The sequence below is a fragment of the Pleurodeles waltl genome, chromosome 6 (assembly GCF_031143425.1).
Source record: "Pleurodeles waltl isolate 20211129_DDA chromosome 6, aPleWal1.hap1.20221129, whole genome shotgun sequence".
Taxonomy (NCBI): domain Eukaryota; kingdom Metazoa; phylum Chordata; class Amphibia; order Caudata; family Salamandridae; genus Pleurodeles; species Pleurodeles waltl.
In genome coordinates, this window is record NC_090445.1 from 377,561,879 (window position 1) to 377,584,257 (window position 22,379).

At 45.8% G+C, this 22,379-nt stretch overlaps 1 protein-coding gene across 1 annotated transcript in view; it reads right to left on the reverse strand.

Moving 5' to 3' along the window:
* Window positions 1-22,379, reverse strand: part of LPCAT4 (lysophosphatidylcholine acyltransferase 4) — a 536,940-nt gene that overhangs the window by 208,935 nt on the left and 305,626 nt on the right. The window contains exon 7 of the mRNA XM_069238305.1: window positions 6,273-6,307. Within this exon, the coding sequence (XP_069094406.1) occupies window positions 6,273-6,307 (35 nt within the window). The remainder of the gene's footprint in view (window positions 1-6,272; window positions 6,308-22,379) is intronic.

Consider the following 22,379-nt stretch of genomic DNA (forward strand, 5'->3'; position numbering starts at 1 on the left):
TCTGTGGATAACTTGTGGTTATGTGGAGGATTGTTGGGTGGTGTTAAAGTAAGTTCCAAACAATACCCCCTCTCCTGTATAATGTCTATAACCCACTGGTCGGAGGTAATTGCCCCCACAGGGGCAGGAACCCCTGTAGTCTGCCCCCAACAGGTGTTGGTCAGGGTAAAGAAGGAGAGTCACTGTTTTGCAGCCATAGAAGGCTAGAAATAATGCCGCAACGCAGCTATGTCTGCAGCATCCAGAGCGCAGCGAATGTGGGTGTTGGAGATTTTTTCCCCTCCTCCACCAACTCATGACACTGATTGCGGTATTGTTCTGAAAGATGTTGGATAAGATCCTCCATCTGATCCCAAGGGCTCAATCATACCAAGAGAGCAAGCCAATGGGATTAGCAATGGGCCACTGAGTGGCAGACTGCCCAACAACACGCTTGCCAGCGTCATCTATTTACTTGCTCTCCTGGTGGTGGGGGTGGGAGTGGGTGTGTCTGTGTGTGTCGGGGCATCTCCTGTACCCTGCGAGTTAGCCCTCTTCCTGGCTGAGAGACCCTTGAAGATATCCCCAGAGGTTTTAGCACACCCATCAACATGGGAGGAGTATGAGAAGGAGGAAGAGAAAGAGGAGGGTTAGTAAGACCAGGTATTAATAGAAAGGTGCCTTTGTCGTGGTGCAGAGACTTTTTGGGCGTCGGCTCCAAAAGAGGGTTGAAATCCTCCTTGAAAGTAAGTCTCCTCCTGTGAGGGAAGTAGTCCTTGGGTGGCTAGACAGGCTCGGTCATACTCCAGCCCGTGCCTGGTTGTATGTGAATCCTCTGCTTTCTGCCACAGAGACATTCCTGAAGCCATTGTAGGATGAGTTGGTTGCTTTCCTCCAATGATGGCCTCGATGGAGTTGAAGAAGGTTGGTGGCCAGAATGCAACAAGTTGGATCTTGGCTCCGAACATTTCGACTGGGAGTACGGCCCAAGAGGGTGTCTTTGAATTTGGCCCCAAAGCAGTGTTCGAGAGGCGAGGCGTCAAAGAGGACATCGATGCTGAAGGTATTGAGGACGTGGGGTCCGGTTTGGTAGTTCGTACCCACCATGGCTATGAGGCAGTGGCAGCCAGGAACCATCAGATGAGGCACAGGAGCTCGAGGCTGGTACCTCCAAACGATGGGAGATAGTGCTACTCACTGTGGTCCTTGGTAACTGATGCTGACCTCGGGCCCTATAGTCTCAACATCAGACTCTGTGTAGGGATCCTCCAATGAAAATGCCTCTTCGATTTTAGTGCCAGACTTACGTGGCTGTTGTAGGGCTTCTCCCCTTCACCGAAAATGTTGAGGGCGTCCTCTGTGTCATTGAAGCAAAGGTAGCATTATGCCCTTCGGTACTGAAGCGTTGTTTCCTTGTAGAACACAAGACACACCATGCAGGATTCTTCCCAATGATCCAGAGACAGAGACAAGTTACAGACTTCGTGCAAATCCATCCTTGGAAATTTAGCAAGTTGGCCAGAACTGAAAAGAAGTGTGTACCCTCATGGTATTCTCAGCTGCTGAACCGATGGGAGTCGTGAGAGGTAGAGTCCCGTAGTGGAGATTTGCTTGACTGGGAGAGTCGAAACAACACCCAACGGTGGAGACTGACTAACAGTGGGATTGTTTGGACCAACAAGATATGGTGTTTAGGGCCCGGTGAGAATGTGTGGCGTTGAACTGGAGCTCCAGTAGACACGTCTGGACCAGGCAGCGGAGAAAAACAATTTAACTATAGAGCGGATGCCCATGAGCATTGTCTATAAAAGGTGGAGTCACCACACCTTGTGACTTGAAAAGACTTCTTCCAACAAAAAGAATTGTACATGTCCAAGCCCAAGACAAGATGGCAGGAGTATGCATGGCATGTCAATCTATAGCACTCTATGCCACTAACAAAGAGGATTGTTTTTGTCCTTCTGACAACCAACGGATCGGCCCTTTCAGCTTGTGATTTTGATTGCTGGAAAAATGCAGGTAATGGCAGAGCTTGGTTGTCATGAAGACACAACATCGCAGAAATATAGAGCTTGGAGTCTAAAGTATTTGAATTTAAAACCCTCTTTAATGGTAAAGTCCACATTTAAGTCACAATTCGGAAAATACCACCTTTAGAAAGTTAGCATTTTCCTCTCCTACCCATTTGATGCCTGCAGCCTGCTTCCTGGGCCACATGCCTAAGTGTAGCGGGCAGTTGATCTATGTACACTGCTCTCAGACAGGGAGACAAAGGAGCATAGTTGTTGGCAGGATGGGCCATCTCTGACTTGATAAGGGGGAGGAGATGTCATCTCCTACACTAGCGTATCACACAGGCTGTGCTTGAGCATTTGCTCAAAGAGTTTGACACTAGTCTACTGTGACCCCAGACAAACTGGGGCCAGGGCAGGTAGGAAGGAAATTCCAAGCACCTCTGGGGATGGAAAACTCCAGAACCTTTGCCTGCTTCACAGTGAGCACCAGATATAAATATTTGACCCTGAAACCCAACTCTTCAGTACAATCCAATCCAAAATCCCCAAATCGATTTATGTATTTCCACTTATCACCCTGGGGGGTAGCCGGGCACTGTGAGATTATGCTGCAGGTGGAAGGGTTAGTCTTCAAAGAGCCAGATCTTGAGCTTTCTCCTGAAATCCCAAGGGTGGTTTGGTTCAAAGGTAGGTGAGTAGTTCTTTCAGAGCAGCACAGCAGTCCTCTGAGCCTTCCAGATGTCGAGAGAGAACTGGAAAGAAGGACTGCCACTCTCTTATCCTGCTACCTCAGTGAAGGACTGGACCTGCATCTTGAACTTAGGACTACCATAGTGACTCCAAGGGCTAGTTGGCTAAACTTCTGATCAGAGCTTTAGAGGCATAAAAGGCTCGAACTACCCTGAATCCATAACTTGAACTTTGTCTGCTGTGAGTTCTACTTCCAGCCCCCCCAAAGTGATGCCACCCCAGACCTGGACCCTGGGAAGTGGGCCTGAAGGTGCTCTGCCAGCTCAGATGTGGTCTGCATAGTTAACCAACACAACATAAGGCATCTCTTCGTAGCTGCATTGGAATCACAGTAGCACAATGTAATCCTGATGCGAAATCTCACAATGTAGCCCGTTGTTTCCTCAGAACTGCCACTGTGCAACATCAATGATGCAGGCTTTCTGAACGCAAGTCCCTCATCAACATCATCCTCTACGACAAGCTAGGACCCAGCACTGCAGCCCTGCAGGTTCTTCCGAACCACCAGTGTGCAACGCAGGACTTCGCATCGCAGCATCTCAGAACTGCCCCTGCATGAAGTAATCTCGACGAGGGATCTCTGAGCACTCTGCAGACCAGGATTTATGGTATTTTGGTCAGCGGGCCTAACTGGGTCCTTGTATCAGGCCCGAGCTCCATGAATGTTATCCTGAACTTGTGACTGTGTCCCCGTCTGGCTCAACCAGATAACCACAGTTGGAGCTTTTTGCTTCTATGCACTATTTTTACTTAAAACTTTGAAATTGCATATCTCTGATTCTACTGATCTGATTTTTGTCTCCAACAATTTACTACATTTTACGAAATTGGTGTGGGATTTTTCTTGTGTTGTGTTTTCACTCTGCTCCTGTTTGAAGTGATAATAAATATTTTACACATTGCCTTTAAGTTAAGCCTGATTGATTTGTGCCAAGCTACCAGTGAGTTAAGCACAGATTAATTTGGGGTGTGCTTGTGTTTCACCGTGACAGATAGTGAATGGTGTTGACTAGGGTTTCACACCCCATCCCCCCAAACTGTAACCCATTTTCCAACATCTGTCTTGTACCTTCTCCACAAGGTTGGAGAAGAATGTTTGCCTGGCTGATTGGGGTGCTATCAGGATTAGAGTCATGGGTGCTTTCTTGCACTTCTCTAGCATTGGTGGAATTAACAGGATTGGGGGAAAATGTGTTCAAGTTTACTTGACCATTGTTTCAATAGGCCATTTGCTAGTGACCAGTTGTGTGGGTGCCTGAATGCAAAGCTTTGGCATTTTGCATTCTCAAGTTGCTAAGTACGTGTGGTGTGTCACACTACTGAAAGATTCTCTTCACTATTTCTAGTTAGGCTCTCCCTCATGCAAGGCATTTGCCTATCCACGTAGCCTTTCCATTTCCTTGTTTTTCACTCCCAGTAGTTGTTTTGCTATTTATGAATAGCCTACCTCCTTATGTAAGGGTTTTGGGGCTAAGAAGACACTCTTCAATTTTAACACATTGTGTTTCAATTCCCCCTCCCCCTTTCTAGGTGTCTGATGTATAGTTTTAACCTGGACTTGGCTAAAACTTAGTTTATTATCCTTTCATTTTTAAAGGGTTTGTAGTGGTTGCTGCGGGGAAGGGGTGACACTCCTCCTCCACAGTGGAGGAACCACCACTGGTGGCTAGGGAGCATGAGTGGTATAATGGGCAAAACTCAACGCTCTGAAGTGAATCTAGAATGCTAGTGGTTTCCAAAGTAGCTGTGGTAGGAGCAGTGTGTGAGAAAGGGGGCTGATAGGTTTAACCTGGATGATTACTTTTGGATCCAATGGGGGTGTAAACAAGCTTTGGTCAGACACAGGAATACAGAGCCTAGACTCAATGAGTGTTTTAACTACTGTTCACCCATCCTCCAGTGAGAGCCGATTTTGGCAAGTTAGCGAAGTTGGAAACTGCAGAATGAGGCCACACCTGTCTTCAATACTGTGTACTTTATTTCCGTTCTTTCTTTAAAATTCCATTAAAGGATATTGAAACAAAGTGGCAGCATCCGCTTCTGAGGTCATTTTCCCAGTTATGGAAGCCAGCAGTGGCCATTTTTAACCAGCTGGAAAGGCGAGACCCAAGAGGGCACAATAAGATGTTGTGTGATCATGAACTCCCTTCAGTGGCTGAAGGTGATATATATGCGATGCGTGTAATCTAATGGCACTGGCACTCCAGGAAAAGGGAAAATCAAACATGACTACATACTATGAACTCCTTGCTGATGACGAAGAAGGTTACTCATCTGTAGATCACAAGTTTCTCAACGAGTAGCTTATGAACAACAGGTTGCTCTCCAGCTACCTCCAAGTAACTCTCCTGTGTGCAGCTCAGTGAAATAAATTAGAAGCTTTTGTATGATGATTGAGTTAATATATTTACACCAAATTTGAAAAACACGTGTTCAAGATGAAAATGAATACATGTTAAGAATTCATAAGTTGATACTTGGAGAACAATGGCTGGCTTTCCAAAATATATTTAAAGCTTATTTTTGAGTCAAAAATCAAACAGTGTTGGGGAGACTATTACTACTGTTATTAACTTTTATGGTAGGAGCTTTGCAGCTATGGTTGTTGTGTGTTACCTATGTACAGGCATTGCACACTGACAAAGCATGTTTTTCATTACCACTGGCAACTGTGAATGATGCACAGATGTGATCGCTGCTGGTAATGTTGCACACAGTGGAAATTTATATAATCCTGTCTGATGTGGCTACTATTACTTCTGTAATATTATGAGTAGCTCAGGAGTATTTTAAAAGCACACAATTAGCTCTTTTTAGAGAAACGTTTGGAGACCCGGTACATCATTTGTTCCCTTAATTGGACCAAGGAACTGAATTAGCAGTCTGTGTATCACGAGCTGACTGGAGGACGAAAGTTCGCGTTTTGTCGATTGATGGGTAAAAAGCGCAACATGGACACTTTCCACTGGTTTAAGGTGTCAAACGTGTGGTCTGGGTAACAGGAGCCGTTCTCCTCTGCAGGAGGAGCTTTAGAATGGAATATATGCACTTCGACCTCCCTGTAGAAATTTTAGCCACTAGCGGGGCGATCTGGTTAACAACGCTCGGTCGATTTGGCTTAAGGTGTAAAAATACACTACTGGTAGTTGGTAACACACCGGTAGAAAGAAAAGCATAAAATAAGCTGTGTAAAACAGTAGGTCCCTCTGGGGCCTGAAAGCTTGATAAAAAAATAAATACAGTAAGTCACACGAGTTTCCTCCTGAGAACGGATTGCCCGATGAATTACATGACATTTAAATATGAGATGTGAGTATCACAAGCTTTTATTAGCGTCAGGAAAAATTTAATATGCCACTGCGACACATGAATACAAATGTGTAAAGTCTGACTTGTGGTTGGCTCAAGCTCTAAAACTGCCCTTGACATGGCCCAGAACTGAGGATCCCAACTGACAACTTGAAGAAAATCTAAAGCGAGAGACGGCAAGGAGTGAAAAGTAGTAGTAAATCAATGCAAACAACTTACACCCCGTTGCCTTTCCATGTCCAGATGGTGGCGGGCTGGAAAACAAGAAACGGGTTGAATGATTAGGACAAGAGGTCTAGAAAGTGCAGTTAGATGCAAGGCATTTACAGTATATCTGAAAATACAGCTTCTTCTTTGAAAAGATACAGACTGTGCAAACCAAAATCAGTGGAGAGTCTGGGCAACATCCCCTTTTGAATTTCCAGGGCCCCCACCCCGGACCCTCCCCTCAATGTTTACCTCACATTCTACCGTCCTGCCTGTAGGCGTCCTCCTGCCTGTTACTCGCTCAGCCGCCCACACAACTTTCATTTTAGTCGGACCTACCTAGCTTACATCAGTCATATACTTACCCATTGGAGTCTCTGCCAGGGCCTTCAAGCAGAGCCCTACCGTCCCGCCTTTGGCCGCGTAATCCTGAAAGTTCACGCCACTACGGGAGCATGCTTGCCATGTCCAGCAATGCCTGCTGTATTACAGAAATGTGGGGAACATCTAGCAAGGTCTGCACAATTATGCACCAAACATGATACTGCCAGAAAAAGTCCACAACCAGTTCACTGAACCTGCCTCACTGAGTCACTCGACCAAGAACTTGCACATCTACTTCACTGACGTTAAGATCTCAGGTGGCAGCATAGCTAAGGTTATAAACAAAGCACTTAAAGTCATTAAATTCATGAAAATCACCTCCTACGTAAATGAAACAAAATGTCATCATCTCTACTGTACCTCTACGAATATCTAACTTACAAAGAACCACCTTCTCCACTAGACGGAATGACCATCACACCATTCCATTCAAAATAACACCCATCCACAAAGACAACATCAACACTGCTAGACATGCTCAACACAATGGTTTTCATGATCAAACTCTTAATGTACAGAAATACCCAGAGTTAGACACTGTGCAAAATACTATGGCACACACAAAATCTAACCACAAAAAACATTAAGAAATGTAAAATATGAAGGAGCAAAACACAGCACAATGAATACTACTGTCCATTCAAAACAGCATGGATGACAACAACAAAACTGAACTCTCCTTCAACACTATAACACAGAGAGTAAGTGCACTATGAGACAGGGATTGAATCAGGGTCGGACTAGGAACCCAAAGCAGCCCTGGCAATTTTGTCACACCAGCCCCCATGGGGTGAAGGGAGCAGTGAAGAGTTAGGGGCTGGGGAGCTGCAAGTGTGAAGCACTGTTGCTTTTGTTGCTGGAGGCCGATACCGCAGAACCGCTGCAAAACCAGCCCCCACCCTTCAAGCCTCCCGGGAAAATGCTTGATGCCCACTGCGGCCAGTCCAGCCCTGGAATGATACATCAACCCACTCAGCCAGCAGGCATATTGTACGAAAGTCAACAGACAGTAACCAGCAAACTGAACACTCAGAAATAATCAAGACTTCAGAAACAGCCCCACTTTCCACCTTGCACAATCTCCAGCTGGCATTCGTTGAAACCTCTATCCATTATCAACCTGATTAAAAAACATCTTGTAGTATAAACACCTACATCATATCGTCTCTCTGCTTCAGTGGCCTCTCTCCATCGTCTCCTCGTCAAAACACTCTCGCCATCTCCCCATGGACAGACTCAAATCTACCTTCAACAAACAGGCACATCGTGATCTGCCCTCTCTAACAAGACATGCCAGACTCCTATCTTCTGTGCTCTTCGCAAACATATGTAGATGGTCCTATGCTATGTAAATTTCCACATTAAAACAAAAACGAGAGGTTACAACTATTAATTAGCCAGCACTGGTGGGCCCACGGTTTGTCACGTAGGAATGAAGGAACTGATGGCATGTTTACCAAGCCCTGTTCCAAGAATTTATTTATATCTGGATGGGCCCATCCAGGCCCAACCCTCAATTTCTAGCAGGCCAGACTTTAATTAAAGCACCTGGATGCCAAGCAGATTGTAATAGTGGTTCATGTTTAATGAGGTCCCTGTAACCACACTCAAGCCTCTGCACCTTAGCACTAGGAAGACTGGCTATTTACTCCTTGCAATTTTCCCAACACCTATTTCCTTGCACACTGTGATCTTTATAACTGTTTATTTTCATGTCATTCTTTTGCTTTCATTGATTAAAAAAGTTTAAAAACCAGCAACACATTTGGAACAAAAGAAAGCAGTATTCTTGATCCCTGAGAGTTTTTCATGCCTGCCAATTGAAAAACTGGTAACTGCAGTCAAAGAGGTAACCTTCTGGGGCATTTAATACAGAGAGCCCCAGGGGCACTATTGAATTACAAAAGAGGACCACTTGTATAATGCATGTCCCATTCTACAGTATATATAAGGCACGCATTCAACAGACAGCTACATTAACGCTCTCAACCCCCCCCCCCCCCCCCCAATAGAGAAACAGCCATAACTGAGGCGCAGAAGGCCGTTTATACCCTGGGCCCAGGTGCCACTTACAACTTCTGGATCACTGGCAGGCAAACCCCTAATAACTAAAGGAAAGTGGGGGAAAAAAATCACAACGTTTGGCCTTCAACATGGAGGAAGCACTTAAAAGGGTGCTCTCTCGGTGGCCTCTTCTGCTGTGACTGAGAGGGCCAAAGGTCATGTTTGAGTGGGCCTGGAAGACCCGGCCCATCCATTAGAACAAATTTCTTTTTTTTTACTGGTTAAACTGGTGTTTACAAGTCTTCTTGAAAGTAACCTGAGATGGATGCGCAATTTTCTGTGTGAGCAGCTAAATGGTGTAACATGGCTGAATTATTACATTAAAAGATCCATTACATTAAAGTACAAAATCAGCAGCCTGCATGGTTTATGTGCTTCACATCAGGGAAGTGCCAGGCCGCCTCTATCCCTTGTGTGTACATATTTAATACCAAGAAACAAGCGGTGCAAATGCGAATCCAGAGGGGCGCCTGATTAATGCAATTATCATGTATATGTATTCTACCTATAGCCAGGTATGGTGGCTCAGTGGACTAATGCAGCTATATCACAAACCTGTGCTTGACCCTGTGGTTACAGGTTCAAACATACCTACCTACAAAAATACATATTTATAAAGCATTTATGTACACCCCCAAAAGATATCCCTTGGCTCAATGAAGCAAGGGCGCTTTAAGCTATGAAAACATCTCTAACTCTTGATCTTTCAAACAAGTGTTCAGGCTCTTCTTATTTTTTTCCTAGTACAGAGAAGAAGATGATTCCACAATTTAGGGTCAAGGACCCTAAAGGATTTTCCACCTGTGAGAAATTGGATTTTTAAATTGGGGCTTTGGTGGGGGCTGAGGGAGAAAACCCTTTTCAAGCAACAATCACAATCCCTGTCAGGGTGAACCACAACAGTCACTTAATAAACCAATGCTTAAGCCTCTGGTAGCCTTCACAAAAGCAGTCAGGCTTCATTTAGAAGCAATGTGTAAAGTATTTATACAGCACTTTAACAGTAATAAAGTGAAAACACAACAAAATAAAAATCCCACATTAATTTAGAAAAACAGAGTAAAAGTTAATACATTATTTGATACCAAAATGACAAAACCTAATCAGAAGAACCAGGGTTAGACAATTTCAACGTTTTAGGTACGTATAGCACCCAAAAGCACAAAGCACCGCTTGTTATCTGGTCGTGCTCAACCAGGGGGAAGTCAGAAGTCCACACCAACCTCGATGGAGCATGGGCCAAATACAGGGATCAGGTTAGGCTGCTGAAAAAGTTACCTTCTCAAAGACTGGGGCACAGAGTCCGGTACACGGTGGAGGAGAATGCAACAAGCACGTCACAGATAATCGTCACTGGAGCACGAACATCAGGCTGGGCACTGCGGGCAGTCATCACTGTTATGTGAAGATCATATTGGGTGTCATGGACGGCTGTTGCTAGAGCTTCGAGTTGGCAGTCACCGCAGGCTATTGATGCTGAAGCAATTCTCGCCTTGCCTGTCGTCGCTGACAGTTGCTGTAGTGTAAAGAGTTGGGTTCAATGGAGCTTTTCACTGGCAGCGGTCGTGGGTGGTGAGATCTCGGTGCAAACAGCCCATTCGCAGCTGCGAAGAGCCCAAATCTTCAGGATATGTCCACTTTAATGCCATTCAAGGGCCCAGGATCTGGGGAGGTGCCTTCTGGGGAATCAGGGACTCACTCCAGCAGAGACCAGCCGAGGTCAGGAAGGTCCAGTTGCAGCAGGTCAGCTAGGAGGTTGCGGGGAGGCCTCTGGAGCTTGTTGTGTCCCTACAGCTCAGAACAGGAGGTCAGTCAGCAGAACTTTGGAGTCACTGCCTAGGATGGAGGGAGCCGGTCCAGTCTTACTTCACATAGAGCAGGGCAAGCCTCAAGAAGCAGGGTAGTTCTCTGGGAGCAGGGCAGTCATTCTGTCGTATCCACAGTTCCAAGAGTGTACTGAAGAGTGGGTCAGAGAGTTCTATTTTCATACCTGCTACCTTTAAAGTGGAAGAAACGCCTCAGTGCTACCAAGCCCCTTCCACCATGCCCCCATCTCTCCCGCACAACAGATGGTCCTGGAATATCCTTCTTCCATACACTGGGCCCAGGCCCAGGATGACAAAAGGCTAGTGTGATGTCCTTTGGAGTGTGCTGAGGTCACTCCTTTGAAATGTCAATGGAGCTGTGCACAGCTCCACTAACCTCATCCTAACAGGATGGCTCATCCTGCCAACATCTAGTACCCCCCTTTTGTGTCGTAGCCTGGGAGGAATACACAAAGGCAAGATGCCAGCTACACCTAATGGCATGACCCAGGACACAGGCACGAAATGGTTAGGACAAGGAAATGCCAACTTACAAAAAGTGGTATATTCAGAACTGCGACCTAAAAGAACAAGTTACTTACCTACGGTAAAGCTTTTTCTGGTGGATACAATAGCTACCTGTGGATTCCTTACCTTATGAATTCACCCATGCGCCAGCATCCGGCGAAAATCTTCTTCCCAGCTCTACACGTCGACGAGGACGTCACAATTGCACGGCTCCAGGCGAATCCATCTGACGTCACCTTGTCTTTGTGAGGAATCCACAGGTAGCTATTGTATCCACCAGAAATAGCATCACCGAAGGTAAGTAACTTGTTCTTCTGATAGATACAACTACCTGTGGATTCCTCAACTTATAATAGAGTCCCAAAGTAGTACTGCACTCTGAGATGGGTGCCTGTCTGATTACACCAAGAAATCCTGCAACACAGATCGTACAAAATGGACGTCCCTCAGAGTCCAAGCAGTAATGCTTTGCGAAGGTGTGGAGGGACGCCCAAGTTACTGCCTTGCAAATATCCACCACTGGAACCCCTCTTGCCAGGGCCGAAGTAGCGGACTTAGCCCTGATGGAATGGGCTCTGATACCCTCAGGGGAACTTTCTTTGCCAATGGGTAGCAAATCCTGATACAAAGAATGACCCACCTGGAGATTGTTCTTTTATGAACTGCTCTGCCCTTCCTCTGTCCAATATACCCCACGAACAACTGGTCCTCCAGGCGGAAGTCCTTCGTCCTTTCAATATAAAAACTAGACGCCCTTTTAGAGTCCAAATGGTGGAGCCTCTCTTCTTCCTTCGAGGGGTGAGGAGGAGGGTAAAAATATGGAAGGGTAATGCTCCGCCCTATATGAAAAGGAGTGACAACGTTTGGCAGGAAAGCCGCCCTAGTTTTCAACACCACTATCTAGGAAAAACAAGGTAAAGGGGGGGTTTAACAGAAGGAGCTTGAAGCTCACTAACCCGCCTGGTTGAGGTTATAGCAATGAGAAAAACTGTTTTAAGCACCAGAAACCTTAACGGGCAAGAGTGCATGGGCTCAAAAGGTGACCCCATTAAAAAGGTTAAAACAAGATTTAGGTCCCAAAGAGTGGGAGGAAACCTATTAACTAAACCCTTCAGAAACCTAATCACAATAGGACATTTAAACAATGAGGGCTGATCCGGTAGGCAGAAAAAGGCTGACAGAGCAGCTAAATAACCCTTAACTGTAGCCACTGCACAACCCTTCTTTGCTAAATCTAAAGCAAATAATAAAAGATCGGAGATGTGGGCCTTCATAGGATCAATTTGTCTTTCTCCACACCAATCCACCAATTTTGCCCACCTGCCGGCATAAACGGTCTTAGTGGAGTGTTGCCTGGCGGGAGAGAAAAGGGACTCAGGTTGCCCCATTCAGTCTCCAGGCATGAAGGTGCAGGCTCTGGAGGTGGAGGTGTACAACCTGCCCCTGCGACTGCGAGAGGAGGTCTGCCATGAGAGGGAGACAGAGCGGAGGGCACAGCGAGAGTTGGAGAAGGTCCGTGAACCACACCGTTCTCTGCCAATCCGGGGCTATTAAAATGACCTGAGCCCGATCTTGGCAAATCTTCCTCAGAACCCGAGGAATCAAGGGTATGGGGCGAAATGCGTAAAGCAACTGGTTGCAACACGAGATCTGAAACGCATTCCCCAAAGCTTCTTGCACCGGATACTGGAGGTTGCAGAATAACGGGCAGTGCTTGTTCTCCAGAGTGGCAAACAGATCTATCACTGGAGAACCCTACAGCTGGAAGATGTGCAGGACGAGATCTGGATGGAGACGCCACTCTGGATCGGCCGGAAAATGTCGACAGAGAGTCCGCACGCACGTTGAGCACTCCACCCAGATGATTCACTATCAAGCAAATCCGATGGTCCTGAAGCCAGGACCAGAGACACAGAGCTTCTCTGCAGAGAAGATACGACCCTACGCATCCCTGCTTGATTATATACCACATCGCGGTAGTGTTGTCCGTCAGGACCTGAACTGACTGACAACAAAGGGACGGGAGGAAGGCCTTGAGAGCCAAACGTACCGCCTGCAATTCCAACAGATTTATATGAAAAGTGTGTTCCACTGGAGACCAACGACCCTTGATCTCCAGGTCCCCCAGATGAGCTCCCTACCCTAGAGTGGAAGCATCCGTCATGACTGTGGCCACAGAAGGCGGCAGTGAAAACGGCCTTCCCGGAGAAAGGTTGCTGTCCACAGCTTACCATCGTAACTCCGCTGTAGCATCTCTGGAGATTATCGACTCCTCGAGATCCCCTTTGTGCTGAAACCACTGCCTGCGGAGGCACCACTGAAGAGCCTTCATGTGCCAACGTGCATGAGTGACCAACAGAATGCAAGAAGTGAACAGACCGAGCAGACGTAAGACCTTGAGGACTGGAACCACCCCTCCATTTTGAACATTGGAATCAACGCCTGAATGTCCCGAGTCCGCTGAGGCGGAGGATAGGCCTGATTCAATGCAGTATCCAGTACTGCCCCTATGAACAGGAGGCATTGAGAGGGCTCCAGGTGAGACTTGGGTACATTTATCAAAAAACCCAGACTGAACAGCAACTGAGTTGTCATCTGCAAGTGATGCAACACAAGCTCTGGAGACTTGGCTTTGATTAACCAATCTTCCAGGTAAAGGAATCCCGATACCCCCTTCCTTCAGAGAGTTGCTGCTACCACTGCCATCACCTTCGTGAAGACTGGAGGTGCTGAAGTAAGACCAAACGGAAGGACCGCCAACTGGTAGTGTTGAGACCCTACCACAAACCGGAGATACTTCCTGTGCGACTTGAGTATAGGGATATGAAAGTAAGCATCCTTCAAGTCGACAGACACCATCCAATCCTCTCTGTTCAACGCCAGAAGTACCTTTGCCAGAGTCAGCATCTTGAATTTTTCCTGTTTAAGGAAGAAATTCTGAATCTCAGGTCTAGAATTGGTCTCAAACGACCGTCCTTCTTGGGGATCAGGAAGTATCTTGAATAACAACCCTGACCCCTTTCCTGCTCTGGAACCAACTCCACTGCACCTTTTGACAATAGGATCTGAACCTCCTGCTGCAACAACAGGAGATGGTCTTCTGAGCAAAACTAGGGACGGGGAGGGATGGGAGGAGGAAACTCCTGAAAAGGGTGAGCATATCCTTTTCTCACAATGTTTAGACTCCATGAGTCTGATGTAACTAACTCCCACTCGTGGAGAAAAATACGTAATCCTCCCCCTACAGGAGAAGTGTGGTCGATAAAGGGGAGAAAACTAGGGCTGTTGTCCTCCGGAGGAAGAGGATGATGCAGGGTGCTGCTGGGGGGCCCCTCTTGTCCGAACCCTCCCACACCCTCTAAAGGATCGATATGGTAGACTGGTAGGCTGCTGGACCGTGGACTCGGGCCTCCCACGGTATACGGCTCCACGCCCAAACTCCCTGAACCTCCGAAAAGACCTGAAAGGGGTAACAGAAGAGGCTTGCAGACCCAAAGACTTCACCGTGGCCCGACTATCTTTAAAGCGCTCTAGGGCAGAGTCTGCTTTATCACCAAACAGTTTCTCTCCATCAAAGGGCAAATCCAATAAAGTAGTCTGTACATCTGAAGAAAACCCAGAGGACAACAACCAAGCGTGCCTTCTGGTAGCAATAGATGTACCCATTGCCCTGGCCACCGAGCCCGTGGAATCAAGACCAGACTGGATTATTTGTTTTGCCGCAGCCTGAGCATCCGATTCTGTACATCCTACGGCAGGTCAGAAACCGTAGCCTTTGTGGAGTCCATCAGCGCGTGGACGTATCTACCCAGAACACAGGTAGCATTTGCAGCCTTGAGAGCCATGCTGCAAGAAGAGAAAGTCTTCTTTGCGGATTGCTCCATCCTTTTGGATTCCCTGTCTGATGGAATCACAGGGAAGGAGCCAGGAGCAGACCGTGTAGAGCAAGAGGCCTGAACAACCAGACTCTCTGGGCGGGATAGGATGTTTTGATAAAAGCCCAGGATCTCCAGGCGCCACTCTGTATCTTCGTGCTACAGATCTATTCACAGCAGGTGACGACACAGGCTTCCTCCAATGCTCTAATATGGGCTCCGTAAGAGCATCGTTGAATGGAAGCAAAGGATCCGCAGAAATTGAAGAAAGATGCAGGACCTCCGTTAAAATGTTTGTCTTAACATCTGCAGAAGGCAATGGAAGATCTAAAAAATCTGCCGCCTTCCTAATCACTGTGTGAAAGGAGGCTGCCTCCTCCGTGAACTCCCCCGGTGAAGACAAGTCCCATTCCAGGGAAGTGTCAAGCCCACTGGCCAAATCCAGCCCTTGATATTCTCCCAAGGGCTCCACAATCTCCCCCTCCTCCAACAACTGCCTTTGGTACTCTTCCTCTTCTAAGAGTCTCAAGGCCTTTCTGCGTGACCTCTAACCTTGGCGTCGACATAGAATTGGCCGACGTCGATGACACTGGCTTCAACACATGACACGGAACAGGAGAGGAAGGTTGGCTTCGGTCAAATCCATCACTCGGATGCAGCGACGGAACGGATCACAACGGCGCAGAGTACACTTGCGTTTCCACCATCTGCGTCGTCTGACGGGCCGATGAAATCAACACCATAGGCCTGGAAGACAATGTCATGGGAATCACAGGGCCTCAAGGTGACGTCATCGGCGCCGGTCCAGCACCCTAAGCCAGATTGAATGGCATAAAAGCTGTTGCCTTGTATGGAGCAGGGGGTGCCCAACGTAAATGCCAACGGATCCATGGGACCAGCCGGTGCACCAGCAGGGGCCATCGCGTTGAACATCGAGAACATGGCATTAAAAAATGCCGCAGGATCCGCTCCCGGAGCCGGGAAGGCAGATACCACTGATCTCCACATTGCACCTGTGCTTACTGAACATTGGAATCATGAGCAGCAGGTGAAAATCGAGGACTGCCCGGAGGTGCCACTACCTCAAAGACTGACAGCGCTGGATTAGCCTCAGGGCTCTGAGGCTGTGGAGTCACCGTCTGACTCACCTCCCAAGTCGCACGGCGCCTATGAGATGGAGACCTTGTTCTTGACTGTCTCAGAGCCAAATGATGCCGAGAGTCATGACAACGACGTTTCTTATGTCTCTTCGAAGAAGCATGGGAAGAGGATCTACGATGGCTCTTATGCCCCTTCTTCGCCTTGGCCAAAGAGTTTAGCCTCTCTTTCCTTCAAAGCCTTAGTATTCATGCTATGGCAAGAGACACTCCTCGACGTCATGCTTAGAGCTCAGACACCAAAGGCAATCGTCATGAGGGTCAGTAACCGACATGCGACACCCGCACGCTCGACATGGCTTGAATCCCAACTTCCTAGGAGGAGACATTGTAACTAGAAACTGGACAGAAACTAGCAACAAGATAGAACACCTCCAACAGTAGCGAGAGCTAGGAGAAAACAGTTAGCGTCAAAGGCACGGAAAAAAGGGAACTGACGTCAGCACGCCAGCGAGGACCTTTTATTGGCACGGTGACGTCAGACGGAGTCGTGTGGAGCCGTGCAACTGTAACGTCCTCATCGACGTTGAGAGCTGGGAAGAAGATTTTCAGTCGGATGCTGGCGCATGGGTGAATTATAAGGTGAGGAATCCACAGGGAGTTGTACCCATCAGAATTCAACTTTACCTTCAAGGAGGGTTTTAAATCACAATTTGAGAGTAAACACTGCATTTATACCAGCTCCCTGACAACAGTCATAACTTATTACATTTAATGAGGTGACCCCAGTCATATCCTATGGGACAGGTAGGCCTTGCAATAGTAACAAGCATTTGCAATGCAATAGGTCTCTTATTTTCTCAAGTTAGAGCTACTGGCATTGTAAATTTATAACCGGACTTTTCTTGCCACAAACTGGTCATTGCTGCCTCAGAATTTTGCCTTTTCCTGCCATATAATTCTAGTGGCCCTGCATAAAACTAAAGCACATCCATGTACCTTCTTCCTCTATCTGCAGCAAAAAATAAAAATGTTGCTATTTAGCAGCGTTTAATTGGGCAAAGCTTAATTGAAGTATGCTAACGTTGTGTTTACTGAAGGCAAATATGCACTTAACAAAATACACGATTTCCACTTAAAAACTACAGTCGAACCACGGATCACATTGGCCACACAGAAAATAAATATTTTTTAAAAGCCAATGACTGCATATTAATACAATTGTGTCTTTTAATATTTATGTTTACATGTTGTTTTACTGGTGTGTCTCACGTGGTGTTTGGCTGCAATTTACACTAAGTGTGATTCACTCCACAAAGTTTTATAGCATCTGATAACATCACTGTCTACAGAGCAAGCCAGCCAGCCAGCCATTTACACTCTTTCATCTGGGTGATGCTGGCCTCTCACGAACACATGCTAATGTTTCTGCTCTGTGTTTTTGTTTTTCACGTTAAACTCTTGCCTGCCCAGCAGTCTTTTTTACATTAATTTGCTGTATTTCACAGTGTTTATGAGTAGAGAGTGACTCATGTGCTTGTGTTCAAAAAGGTTTTCTACAACATGATAACATCTTGCTGTTTAAACTTCCAGCCTGGCAGCTTGTTTATAGTTAGGAGTGAAAGGACATTTTCAGATGTTAAAGTCTGCATTTCTAAAAAATTTATCTTTATTTTGCCCAAAGTAAATCAGTGAGGCAGAAAAATAACTGAAAGCCCTTTAACAAAAATTGTTTGTGGCCTGCATCGGAACAAACCTGCTCAAATTAAGCACTGCTAGCATAATAAGTGTGCCTTTTTTAGATCCAGCTGTTACTCTACACAGAAGGATGATTTATTTTAGCGAAGCCATAAGCTTTATATTTTTAGCTTTGGAAACCAACAATTGTCTTGTTAGCATACACGAAAAATATGTTTTTTCTAGGTTCAGCTGTCACACTGCATTCAATCTTCAAATGTTAAAAATAACTCTGGGGATCAATGTTATTTCTGGAGAGAGAACGTACTTTTCTCTAGTGGAAGCTTGAACTAATTATAAGGTGACACAGAGGGTTAATGTGCCCGCTGCGAAGAACATGAATTAGGCTGATCAGAACTAGCAGCTACTGTAATAAGCCCATATGAAAGGCGATATTTACGGATTATGGGGATTGTGTTTGTTAAAGCTCCTTTCCCCATCGGAGCTGTTTCTGAAAGCGATTGAAACCAAGGGCCAGCTCAGTCCCTTCGCTCCTGATAGACAGGGAGGATTTTGGGTTTGTGTGCCATTTCTAAGCAGTACCATAGTACCCTAATAGTGAGAAACAAAAACATGAGCTGCTCAGAATGAAATATTCCAAAAACACAGGCTGATCGGCCTGTGCCCTTAAAACCCAGGCTGTTGTGAGAGGAAGAAAGTGCATAAAAAAGAAATAAGTACAACACGCACCAAAGACATGATCAGTAAACAACTAATAAAACAAGGAACCCCACGTCAGCTGTGCATTGTGAACTCTAGTTATGCGGGTGATAGCACAGGCTCCCCTTCTCTCCGAGCAGATCAGGTGGCCCGGTCTAGCACAATTGCAAACCACAATTGCCTTGAGCCTTATTTAAAGTTGTGCATGCTCTCAACTTGTGTCATTTGTTTTGAGTTTAAGAACTGTAAAGGGCTAGTGTTAGTTTCAGCCAGAATTGCAAAGCTATTCTTCTAAAAATGCAGGTAGAAGATCTGTCTCTGTTATTAAGACATTCTGTGTAACAACGGTCCATGGCACTTTACTTGTCAGTTAAATATGTTTTTATACCAGTATGGACACAAAGGAATGTGTTCTGCATCCCAAAGTGTCCGAGTTTGCAACAAGGCAGTCTGCAATGGAAGAGGGGAGCAAAACGGACAGAAGCCCTTCGTTTTACTTTACTGCTTACATGAAGTACCTCTTCCCTTACTGTTGTCAGAAAAGGAAACTGAATATACATGTGTACATGTATATTTACGTATTTATATAAGTACATATGATGCAGTGTACAATGACTACATCCATTTACACATAGAATGACATATAAATGTCGGGTAGAATCTAGTTCAGAACTGATTTTTTTGTCTCGGTATAAAAACAGACGATGCCTATTCTTCCACTGCTTGTAGGTAGTTGCTAGTAGCTTGCAGGTTCAGCATCAATCAACACGTTATTGAAGAACATAGCAGCAGGCTTTTAATACGAAAACACGTGGCCCGTTGAACTACTTCAGAGTTCCTACTCTGGCATAGCTTGAAACTGCTTTCTGTTTTTAAAGTGTTCCTGTGCCTCCTGTCTCTCAACCGAGCAGGGTTGCATTCCTTTTAGATAAGACTGTCTGGGGCAACCAGCACACGGATGCCAGCCAACATAATTAAAGTACTAGAAAAGCCGAAGCTACTTAACTCTAAACAACATTCAACCCTAATTTTAAACATTCCACTTTTACAAAGTCAGTCAACTCTAGAATGCCATTAAACCGCGCTTTATAGACACTGCCACTGGCCCAATAAACATCAGAAGATGAACAAATGCAATGAATTATAAACGGTTACCTTCGCTAGATGATCGTTAATCTCTGTTACAGCAACAGCTATGCTGCTCTGGCACATAGTTTTCTATGCAGACATACTACAAATACTGCACTTGCAATAGGCAGAAACAAATATGAATTGTTGCTCAAGGGCTGCAGAGAGCATTGTCGGAGATATTTACTCCGTCATGCAAAATACTGAGTAATTTAAAAAGTAATTATGGCAGGTAGAAAGTGAACAGACATCCCGAACAACCGAAATTAGGAGGCGTTCCTCAAGTAATATTTATTCTTACCACCCATGTTATTGTTGTTAGGTCCTGGGGGTCTACTTCCCTTTGTTCCTTCTGCAGCATAGCAGGCACCTCCAAGCCCCATGGCAGAAATACAATCTGAAGGCTTAGCCACACAAAAAGGAGTTTAATAGTCTAGCTCTTGAGGTATCTTGTTTAAAAAAAAAAAAAAAGACAAAAGGGTTAAAATAAGTAGGGGGTTCTGGATCCAACCACTAAATGGCAGAATATCCACAGCATGTGAATTTAGAAGAGATTCATGGGGCAAAACTGCACGCAGCCTACAATGGCAGGCCTGAGACTTTTTAAAATAGCTACTTAAGTGGGTAGCCCCGCTAGTAGAACTTAATTTACAGGCCATGGGTACATGCAGTACCACTTTAATAAGACTTATAAGTACAATAAATTTGCCAATCGGATGTCCTAAGGCCAATAAAAACGTTTTCAGCAAAACAGAAGGGGGGAAGGCAAGATCTTTGGGGGAAAATCACCAAAGTCTGTCCGGTCCAACAACCTCCATCTCAGTTTGCGGTTAGCAATATATCTAGTACCTTACTGAACCACGTATGAAGGTTGGGCCAGATAAAAATTCTTATGCAAAATGCAAGGAGTTTTAAATACGATTTTCTTTTTGATAGGAAGCAAATGTAGCAGTTTAAATGTATCAGCTATTGGTAAACAATACCAATATTAACAAGCATTTACAATGCATCGGGTCTCGCGTTTGCTCGTGTTAGAGCCGATCGCGTTGTAAACTCCTAACCCGACTTTTCACCTATCGGGCAAAAGTGCATTTATGCATGTAACCCGAAAAAGTTAAATCAAGTAGGTAAAGCGCTCGACTTCTGCCAAGCGAGATCGGGCTCGTAAATTAGTTTAAAAAAAAGTCCACGAGCCCGATGGAAAACACCGAGCCTCGCATGTTTTCTGTACTTGGTCGCTGCGCTCGAGGAGGGCTTGCCACCGGAAAAGGCATGACATATTTGCGTGCCTCGACTAATGAAAGCAAGCCGATTTAATTAGGGAAGCCCACGAACCAATAAAAAGCACTGACGTGAAGTTGACAGGGCTCGGAGCCCTTTTCTAAATACATAAGAGTCTTCCTGCTATACGCATGCGCGAGCGCATGCAAAGCAGGCTCGACCCTAAAAATGGACTTAGCTGTGGCGTTCTGTTTGTACTGGAATGTTAGAAGATTTTTCGTATTAAGGGTCAAACATGTGCTCCAGCAATCCACTCCAGAGTACATGAAGGCATACATAATAGTGTGAGCCAAAGTAAACATAGGAAAAGTTCAGTTTTTCAGTATGAGTCTGTAGGAAAGGGCTCCTTTGGAATGGTTACACCCACACATTTTGCCTGATGTTCATGCTAACTTGACTGAGTGTATGCTGGGATCCTGCTAATCAGGCCCCAGCAGCAGTGTTCTTTCCCTAAACTGCACCATTGTTTCCAAAATTGGAACACCCCTGGCACACAGCTAAGTCCCTTGCAGAAGGTACCAGTGGTACCAAGGGCTCTGTGGCCAGGGAGGGTCCCTAAGGGCTGCCGCATGCATTATGCCACTCTAAGGGACCCTTCACCAAACATGCACGCTGACATTGCAGCTTGTGTGTGCTAATGGTGAGAAAAAGGTAAAGTCGACATGGCATCCTACTCTGGGTTTCATGCCTACAAACCACTGCTTGTGGCATAGGTAAGTCACCCCTCTAGCAGGCCTTACAGCCCTAAGGCAGGGTGCACTATACCACAGGTGGGGGCATAGCGGCACGAGCAATATGCTCCTACAATGTCTAAGTCCATGCCATGTGGCCATATTAAGTACATGGGCTGGGAGTTTGTCATTATGAACTTCACAGCTCCATGATGGCTTCACTGAAGACTGGGAAGTTTAATATCAAACTTCTCAGCACAATAAATCCACACTGATGCCAGTGTTGAATTTATTGTAAAATGCACACAGAAGGCATCTTATAGATGCCCCCTGTATTTCACCCAACCCTTTAGTGTAAGGCTGACCAGTCTGTGCCAGCCTGCCACTAACAGACAAGTTCCAGACCCAATGGCTGGGAGCCTTTGAGCTCGCTGGGGTAAGGATAAATGCCTGCTCTGGGTGGAGGTACATGCTTGCAAACTATTTCTTTCCAAGTGCCCCAGTCTCTATAGGATTCCATTAAAAACCCAACACCAACTTTGACCTCTGCACCCAGCTGAACATGTGTTGGTGCGCTTTTGGGGTCAACATGAACCTTGACCTGTTGACATCCTAACCCCCGAACACTGGCAACTCAAGTTGAGTACTTACCTGTAAACTGTGTTAACAGTTTTCCTCCCCTAGGACTGCAGTGTTTTGTGTGGAAAATTGCATACTTTTGAAATAGATAAGTGTTACTTGTAAACTGTTTTACATGCAAAACCTAAACAAAGAACATATGATATATAAGCGTGATAAAAACTTACAACTGTACTTACCTGCAGCAAACAGAGATCTTTCGGTTCTAGAAATAAAGTAACAAAGTATATTTTTGCTATATAAAAACATT